Source organism: Galeopterus variegatus, unplaced genomic scaffold, assembly GCF_000696425.1.
Source record: "Galeopterus variegatus unplaced genomic scaffold, G_variegatus-3.0.2 Scaffold477, whole genome shotgun sequence".
In the NCBI taxonomy this organism is placed as follows: Eukaryota; Metazoa; Chordata; class Mammalia; order Dermoptera; family Cynocephalidae; genus Galeopterus; species Galeopterus variegatus.
In genome coordinates, this window is record NW_007726588.1 from 24,389 (window position 1) to 34,576 (window position 10,188).

General features: G+C 37.7%; 1 protein-coding gene and 1 pseudogene across 1 annotated transcript in view; one reads left to right on the plus strand and one right to left on the minus strand.

The window, feature by feature from the left end:
* LOC103587685 (24-hydroxycholesterol 7-alpha-hydroxylase-like) overlaps window positions 1–9,850 on the plus strand; it is a 32,838-nt gene extending 22,988 nt beyond the window's left edge. Inside the window, 2 exon segments of the mRNA XM_008569208.1 lie at window positions 6,697–6,788; window positions 9,744–9,850. Of these exon segments, the coding sequence (XP_008567430.1) occupies window positions 6,697–6,788; window positions 9,744–9,850 (199 nt within the window).
* LOC103587684 lies at window positions 157–1,217 on the minus strand (annotated as a pseudogene).
* Window positions 9,851–10,188: the final 338 nt, after the last annotated feature.

The following is a 10,188-nucleotide window of genomic DNA, read 5'->3' on the forward strand; positions in this document are numbered from 1 at the left end:
CATTATGTTTTTGTGGTACTATCAAAAATGTATATTTTATTGTCTAGTGAGTTGTGAAACCTGAATGAAGCCACATAATGTTTTATGATTTCTCTTTAGTATAAACTCTCTGATCTCTAATGCTTGAACTCATTATGAAGAATCTGCCAATCACTTTTAAGGATGATCTAAAGAATGAATTTTCTTATGTTGTGAGAGGAGTGAATTGTACTTGAAAACACTGTCACACATTACATGTGTAAAGCTTCCCACCAGAATGAATTTTCCAATGACTTGCAAGGTGTGACCTTCGAGTGAAGACCTTGCCACATTCATTACATTTGTAAGGTTTCTCTCCAGTATGAATTCTCTGATGAGTTGCAAGGTGAGACTTTTGACTGAAGACCTTGCCACATTCATTACATTTGTAAGGTTTTTCTCCAGTATGGATTAGCCAATGGGCAGTTATGCTTGAATGTGCTCTAAAGGCTTTGCCGCACTCCTTACACTTGTAAGGTTTCTCTCCAGTATGAATTTTGTAATGCTTTGAGAGGCTTGAAGCATGATGAAAGACCTTACCACATTCACGACATTTGTACAGTTTCTCTCTAGAATGAACTCTATGACTTGCAAAATCTTCTCTGTCATCGTGTTCATGTCTTTCCAATGTCACTGTGTGAAATACCTGTCTTGTATTCCTTTTCCTTTTTTGTGATAATTCCTTGATGACACACTTTGGAGAGAAATCTAGGCTATAACGATGGGGGAGGACTTCAGGACAAAACACGTCGGACACCTGACCATGATGGGACTTATCCTTCTTCTTGGTCCCTGCCTCTTTCGGTGTTTCCCTAATTTCTTACGGGAACACATGCAGGCTTTCATCAATCAAAATGCCGCCAAATTGTTCCTGTGTTCACACCTTTGATCCATTCCCACCCATTGGGTTTTCTTCCTATCATCACTTGGCTCTCCACAGTCCAGGGCTCTTTCCCTTGCTCCAACATAGAGATGAGACTCAGGTCAAAATGAGAGATTCCCAGGGAGAACAGGTTCCTGTAGTTCTCCAACATCAAGTCCCTGTACAAAGTCTGCTGAGCAGGGTCCAGGCATTTCCACTCCTCCTGAGAGCATTCTATGGCCACATCCCTGAAAGTCAAGCCTCCCTGAGTAAGAGCCACCCCTGACTCCTGTCCTTTCCTCTTCCTCCTCTTCCAGGCTTCCTCTTCAGGTAACATGATCTTTACAAGTCAATCGCGCCATGGTAATCTTTGCTCCACGCTCTCCACTTCCGAGTGTGCCTGTCTTTCACATCTATAATGCAAACCATCAGTCCACCCCACAGAGTATATCCAGACTCTAACTATGGTTTGCAACTATTTCTACCCTCCTGATCCAAGCCATGACTTTTTATTGTTTGGAAAATTGCAGTGACTTCTAGCTTCCATCACTCTGTGTATTATCATCAATGTAGCAGCCAGAATTATTCTTTTAGAACTCATCAAATTCACTCAAAACTATCTAGTCTTCCCATGTCACAGAGTAAAATGAAATCCGTAACATGTCCCACAAGGTTCTCTACATAACTGGGATATTTCTCTGACATTCCCCCTTTTTTGATCGTCTCCAGCAGCACTAGCCTCCTCATCGTTCATCATTCTCCTACGTCTGGATTTTTACACTTTTTAATTCCTCTGCATGGAGAACTGTGCCTCAGATATTCACATGGCTCAATCTCTTACCTTATTCCAGTGTCTGAAAAAATGTCACCTCATCAGAAAGGCCTTCCTTATCTAAAATATTTTAGCCTACACCTCCGTCACTCCTTTTCCCCTTATCTTGTCTTACTTATTTAGTATGCAGTCTACTAGGATTTAAGAGCATGAGTGTTGTTGTTTACTGGGGTGACTTAGAAGAGTATAAGGTGCATGAAGACAATAAATATCAAATGAATGAATATCTCATTTTATTGTAAGAACTCCTAGTGTATAATCTAAGTGTCAGTTCACTTTTCTTATAAAAGTCGCTCCTTTCCAAGGGGAAAGGGAAGGAAAGACAAGTGTATTACGTTCACACCCTCGTTATCCATTCAGAATCTGATTCTTGGTGTTCTGCTAACTTTGCTGCGCTCCCAGCTCCTCCATGTGCTACCACACACCTCACTAAGGATGGGTGCTGCTTTTTTCATACCATCTCCAGCAGAGGGGTGAAAGTGAGGCTATTCATGCTTTTTCCCATTTTATATCTGATTGTTTTCCACTGCACTATCACACAAGATAGTGTAAGCGCATCAGATCTGACTGAATCGTTGAGGTTTAAAAAATTACAGTATAGGTAGGGAAATATTAAAATTGTACATGAAACATTTCTTTTTAATAGTCCAGGAGAAAAGTAAAGTTGAGCACTTCACAGACAGTACCCTATTTCTAACCTTATACTCCTTTTCATAGCAATGTGCTTATCCCTTTTGCAAAATAATCAGAGAGCAGCAGGTCCTTTTAACCTCATCCCTCCCCTGAGAAGTTGAATTCACTCCAGGATCCATTTCCCATCCTCTATCAGCACATTTCTGAAAGTCTGAGTATAGAATAACACTGGGGGGCTTTCAGTAGGACTGACCATGGTTGTTCTTGGGACTTAAGTTCCTCAGAACAGTCCATGACGGGCACAGGCACATGTGTCCTTAAGATCTGTGCAAATGTTAATTCTTCAAATTCTCTACTAAATGGTCGACTGTCATTTCAGCGTCTCTCTCTCTCTCTCTTTCTCTCTCTCATACCTCTCCCAAGGACAATCTTTTTTCCCCCCATACATGGTATAATCTAAATCCTTAAGGAGGAAATTAAATATTTATTTCTAAAACATCAAGTCTGGTCTCTCTCACACTAGAGTTGGTGCATTATAAAAAAAAAAAAACAATATTAGATCCTTTTCTTTATTCCTTGACAGTTTATTGTTTTCTTTCAACACTTTAAACATATTGGTCTATTGTCTTCTGGCTTGCACAGTTTCTGATGAAAAGTCTGTGTTGACTTTTACTTTTATTGGTCTTCATTTATTGTCTTTTTTCTCTCAATCCTTTTTAAAAAAATTTATCACTGGTTTTTAGTAATTTTATTATGATCTGTCTTGGTGTGGTTTCCTTTATGTTTCTTCTGCTTGGGGTTCATTGACCTTCTTGGATCTGTAAATTATAGTTTCAAAAAATTTGAAAATGTTTCAGCTATTATTTGTTAAAAATTTGTCCTGCCTATCCATTTGTATCTATAATTACATGTATGTTATATTGCTTTATATTATTTTATAGGTCACTGATACTCTGTTTATTTCTTTTTATGCTCCTTTTATTCTATGTACTTCATTTAAATATTTTCCATTGATATGTTAAGTTCTATGATTTTTTCTTTTTTTTCTTTTTTTTGCAGTATCTTATCTTCTATTAACCCTATCTGACATTTTTTCAGTTAAAGTGTATTTTTCATTTCTACAAGTTCAGTTTGGATATTTGTTATAACTTCCATTTCTCTCCTTGTTATGCTGTTTTCTTCTACTTTTCGAACATGTGGAGTGTATTTAATTACCTTTTGCCAATATCTGTCATTCCAGGCCTGTTTCTTTTAAATGATTTTTCTCTTGTTTACGGGTTATATTTTCACAATTTTTCTAGGCTTAGTAATTTTGGAATAGATGCAGGATGTGAATTTTAAGTGTTATGGATGCTGGATTTTATTAAATTCTTTTAGTTTTAGACTTTATTATGGCATATAGTTAGTTGCTTAGAAGGAAATGTTTTCAAAACTTGTTTTTAAGCTTTGTTAAGGTAAATTCAGCGTGGCACTTAACATAAAATAATATAATCCCACTAGTAAGGCAATACCCTTTTAAGGACTCTGCCCAATGATCCATGTGCTACAAGATCTTTAAACACTGTGGGAGCACAAACTCCTATGCCTTGTGTGAGCTCTGGGCCCTATTCAACTTATTCTCTTTGACTCTCTTTTTATTGTTGTTCTCCAACCTCAGTAGTTTCCTCTCATACATGCAGAAAGCAGTATTCTGTCAAATACTCAAGGAGACCCACATCTACTCTGTATTTTGGGGTTCTCTCTCTCTCTCTCTCTTTCTCTCTCTCTCTCTCTCTCTCTCTCTCTCATCTCTGTGAAACTCCCTCCTCTCTGATATTCTTCCCTACAAATTATAGTCTCTTTAGTGTGCCTGAACTTTGATCTCTGTCTCCTTAATTTAGTAATACTCTCAGATCTGTGTAGGTTTTCCCCTCCTTGCACTGTGTCCTGGAAACTGCCATAGACGGTAAGTTGGGGCAATCACAGGGCTCACCTCATTTCTTTCCTTTGTCTTGGGGATTTTTGTCCTACACTGTCAATTTGCCCAGTTTTTGAATTATTTAAGGCAGGAAGATAACACCTTCTTTTGTTACTTTATTATGGCCAGGAGTGGAAGTTCCAATATGTTAGAAGTTTGACAAACACTTAGTGGTGAGAAATTCTGAATCTGCACACAAATTAGTAAAATTTCTTTTTCTGAATCAGTAAATATTGGGCATATCCTATTTCACAGACACTGATACTCTTTTGGAATAAATTATCTTTAGCATTTCCAAGTAAGTAAGATTAAATTTGCATCATAAATATTCCTGAAAAATTGATATGGTATCCAAGCGGGTTATAACAACACCTGGTGCATTCCAGATTTCATCTGAAATAAAATATCGTCCAAATGTTTAAAGAACACCAGTGGAGAAAATAATATATCTGCTATGAATATTAATCAATCATATTCATTCATTCATTCATTCAGTCAGTCATTCAATTAACAAACATTGAGGGTTCAAAGATGAATGAGACATGGTTCCTACTTTTGTGAAGACTGTAGTTTATAAGGGGAGACAGACATGCAAATGACCAACTGTAATACAGTAGGATATAGTAGGATTGTGGGGTAAAGACATTAGTTGAGGAATATGTAAAGTGCCACAGTAATAGAGAAGGATGGAAGGGGCAGGAAACTAAATCTGCTTTATTACCTTCCATCACTTTTCATCATCTGTTCATTTATTCAGTTAACAGTATTAGGCACCAGTAGTGTGCTATGCACTGTGCTAAGGCCCAGCACTTCCTCTTCTAGGAGAAAGATAGCTAATAAGCAATCCCAATCCATTACTGTAGAGTTATGGCTGAGATGAGAACAGGAGCCATCGAAGTGGAGAGGAAGGATGTCTCAGCCCAGAGGCAAGTGATCTGGGAATGCTCACAGAAGAGATTGAGTCTCAGACAGGGATGGTGCTTGCAACAGAGGGCATCATCATTCAGGGAATATCAGGTAATACAGTGTGGCAAGAGCATGGGTATCAAGTGGGAATTCTGAGGAAGAAGTGGCTGCAGAGATAGGTAGAAGCAGATCTTTAAGGGCTGGCTGTATTCTGCTATAGTGTTTGGAAGGAAATGGGAAGCATTGAAATAGTGTGTGTGTGTGTGTGTGTGTGTGTGTGTGTGTGTGTGTGTGTGTGTGTGTGTGAAATAATGAGGGACAGTGATGATTTATGTTTTACAAAGCTCACTCCATTGGTATAGTGAAGGATAGAGTGGAGAGAACTAAAATTGGAAGTGAAGAGACCAATATGAAATCTGAACTGATTCAATAATCTAGGAAATAAATGATGAATAACTTTACTGAGGGAGTAGTGGAAGGACTGGACATAAGGGGATGAGGAGAGGGAGTGGGGAATTGTTTAGGAGATCAACAAAAGGACTCGTTGCCTAATTGGATATGGAGGGTGATGGAGAAGACTGAGTGTATGACGACTTCCAGTTCTCTGGCCTGTTGGACTAATGGTATTTTTTTATGGGCTATGACTCCTAAAAGAATTTGCCTACCTTGCAGAGAGCTCAAAACAACCCAAAAGGATGAAAGGAAAAATAGAAGAACTCCATTTACACTTTTATCAGTTTTTTAGTTTCTATTCGTATGTGTCTTAGGAAGTAGACAATTCACGAGTACAGTAGTATGTGTATATAATTTAAAATAAATGTATATCAATATATTATGGGGTATGCTTAAATATTTTATTATCAGGAGTGTATGATCAGAAAGCTTGGGAACTCTTGAGAAACAGAAGAGCAGGTTTGGAGGTCTGGAGAATTTGAGGTACCTGTAGAACATCAGGCAGTAATTTGCAGTGGACGATGGGGTCTAGGCCCAGGCAGGACTGCCCAAGAGAGCTGTGATGATGGTGGAAATGTTCTAAATATGCACTGTCCATTATGGTAGCCAGCAGCCACATATGGCTATTGAGCACTTGAAATATGGCCAGTACAGCTGAGGAACTGAAATTTTTCATTTTGTTTAATTTTAATTTATTTAAATTTAAATAGCTACAAGTAGCTAGTGCCTACACTATTTAAAAGCACAGATCTAAAACTTAGGAGAGAGATCTGGGGCTTTCATTTATTGGGTACTTACACTGGCTAAGCATTTTATATCAATTTTAAAGCAATTTAATCATTCCAACTACCCTATGGAGTAGGTGTTATTAAGAAAGAAAAGAGTAATTTCTTACTCTATCCCTAAATAATAAAAGATTATACTGTAAAGAAGAGCATACTTGCTCTGAAATATGTATACTTTTTAGGTATTCTCTGTCAGTAGCTATTTATGCATCTTTTACAACCAAGTAACAATTTTATATTTTTCTTTCAGGTGGTTTGCTCTTTTAGAGATTTAAATACGTATTATTTTAAAACTGTATAAATTTAATTGTAATCTTCTGAACCCATTACCAAAACAGGTAAGTATTTTCAGAATTTTGAATATCATGATGACTTTCAAATTTGATATAAACTCTAACCACTTGGTTTAATTACTAGAGATGAGCTGACAGATTTCCTCACTTAGGCCTGATCTTAACAGGTGCCTTAGAAAGAACCAGGCTAAGAAGATACTTGATCCCCTTAATTCAGGACCTAATCTATGTGCCCCATTACTTCATGGCTGGAACCTAATAGCAGCATTTTCACCACTTACGGTTTTAGGAGCTGCTCAATGAATTTACCATTTTGAACCTTTTCCCTGAGTTAAATAATTATGGCCTTGACTTTGGCCTTGTTTTCATAGAAAGGAATTTCTGTAGATCCAAGGGTGAACTGTCAGATTTTGATGCAAGTCATAGCCCTTGGTTCATTTGTAAAGCAATGGCATGGAAGAAAACTAACACAACAGTGAAAACAGTGAAGAGAAATGAACAGGCCATGACTTTATTTCTACCTCCGACCATTGAACGTTCCAATATTCAACTCCTCTGTACTCTGTTCTCGTAGGCCAGATCTCAAACTGGCACGAGCATCAGAATCACCTGGAAGGCTTCTTTAGACAGACTGCTAGGCCCCATCCCTAGAGTTCCTGATCCAGTAGTTTTGAAGAGGGGCTCCAGAGTTTGCATTTGTAAGTTCCAAGTGATGATGCTGCTGCTGATCTGGGTACCACACTTTGAAGACCATTGTCATAAGAAATACGGGAAGTTCAATTTAATTTCAAATGTTTGGAAGTCATTTTGAAAACTCTGGATAAAAGGTATTATTTAAACTGGGGCAGAAGCTCTGTAATTAAGCACTGCAATCTCAGGGTTGTTCACATAGCATTTTATGCTTTGATTTATTCTTGATATAATAAAGCTAATGTATGGAGGAATAAATAAGACTCTTGGGTGACATTTCAATAGAAAGTATGTAAGTGCATAGGTGACAGAAAATATTATATTACTCACAAATATGCTCATTTCGGTACTTTCCCTTGATTTCTTTTGCACTTCTATTTTGAGTACAAGTAACCATCAGTGATGAAGAGCTCTCAGAACCTTACAGTGAGAGGGAACTCAAAAGACCCTTGCAAAAGTTCTCACCTGCCTACTGAGTTGGCAAAATGAACCTCAGGGTCAGGCTTTACAGACACTAAATACTTGTTCCCGGTCCACTGAGCTGGATGTCACAGTTGTGCCCAGGATCTGACTCAATATCCAACTATTTTCGCACCAGCAAGAGGACACAGGAATGCCTTTTCAGATTAGAAGGATGTCATTTGTCAAAACCATGGAGATCAGTAATTTTGACCACCTCCTTAGGCAAGATTTTTTCCTAGCACTTTCTTCCTAGCTAAGAATTCAATTAGCTGTATTTAATTTCTTATACCATTTTATATACATGTTGTTTATGTTTTGACACTACTAGCAACATGTTTTTAAGGAAATGGTTATCTCAGTGTGTAAAAAGTACAAGTCTAAGTGAATTCATGTGATCTCAAAGAGGCATTTCATTTCACAATTCTTTTTTCAGGAAGAGAAAGACCAACTGCGATTATTTAATTTTGGACTTGTTTAAATAAATTATAAAATGAGGTGATCAAAAAATGCAGGAAGTGACCTTCAAATAACAAAGCTCTTTTAGGAGACAAAGGAGATGGGCTGTCAGCACATGTTTGGAACACTCTGTTATCAAGTGCAGGGAAATCAATGCACTTGGAAACCAGCTCTCCCAAAGGAATTTACTTGCCATAATAGCAAAAATCAAAGGCTAGAATTTTCAATTTCAATTTTACAACACACCAGTCTTTTATTTTACCTAACAGGGTCTTAAGAAATTAATTTAGTTTCAGTTCTCTCCCATTATGAACTAAGCAATAAAGAAACACTGCAAAGCTCTTCAGGATCCTGACTGGGCAGTAGTGTCCTGATGCTGGCAATGGGACCATTGCATTTCGAGCATTCATGAGAAGACAACTTCAATTCTTTTGCAAAAGCAAGCACATTTTTGCTAATGTAATGGGGTTTTATCCATTTGGTTGGTTTTGTTTTGTTTTACCTTTTGGGGGGTCATGGATCCTTAGAAAATCTCACAAAACTTATGGATCTCCTTTCTAGAAAAGTTAATATTTCTTCACACTCACAACATTGTGGATACAATTTCAGTGGGTTCATGGGAAATCTGCAACTCATTCTGTCAACTCCCCTAAGAATCTCCTTGCTAAGGAGCTCATTCTGTGCCCTGTTACATCCAAACTTGAAAATAGACTGATTATCTAAATTGAATTCACCTCTTCTTTCCTCATTCCTCATCTTCCCCCCAACCCTCAAGGTTGACAGAACAGGTTGCTTTTCTTTTTCAAGTCCTTGAGCCTCAAAAAAAACCTCTTTGGATCATTTGCAATACACTGATGTCCCCTCACCCCCAGATTCATACTTTGTTCTTAACTACAGAGAAAGTAATCAGCACATCTGAAACCCACAAAATATTGTTTTTGAAAATCAGGATCCTAAGTACATTGTAGTAGTGCTTCACACCACAAACTCCATGTAGTTTTTTAAACACCTATAACATATGGCATAGAGATTTCACCCAGAGATCATAAATGAAGTGTCCCTGCTTTTGAGCCAGAGATGTAGAAAGAGCCTTATGTGTGGGGTGCTCTTTAACCATATAAAGAGAATGGTGGGTGGCAGGCCCACAGGCTTGAAGCCCGTGAAACTGTGAAGAGATTGTTATTACAATAAAGGATTTTTCTCCTTTTCTGCTCCTTGAATGGAAGGCTAAAGTTGATGCTTGACATTGTGAAATTCATCGGTGCAAACACTTCCCAACCTCCAAAACCTAAACTCTGTATATTTTAGAGAAAATTACAGTTGAATAAGCCTTAGGTCTATAACTGTTGGCTTATGCCTACTACTTTCTATATTTCCTCTGCATTTCCGTTTTTAGAGCTTTCTCCATTTGGTGTCCCCCAGCCAGAAGAGCAATGCTGAACTGAATACAAACAAAAAATACGACATCTGCCTCAAGAGGGCCAGGGCCTTCTGGAGGAGTGACACCACACCATCCACTAATGTGGCAGCACCTAGACCTAAGCTCTACTAACATATGCTGCTTCACTTTGTTTCAGGACTTTGTTCAAGAAAATGTCCAAATGGTACCACAAGAATAGATCAAGAATCTGATATCACTCTCAGTGCTATAGAGTCCTGAATTCATGGCTTCTAGAAAATGTTTAAATAAAAAAGCATTTTTTTAGAAGTTAGAATTTGCTTTCATGCATAATTCTATTAAAACTGTAAATAGCAATGATTTCATTTGAATGAAAATCTTACTACATTAAATTCCCTGTGAAGGCAACATACTTAAATTTCTATTTTGAAAAGAGTAAGAG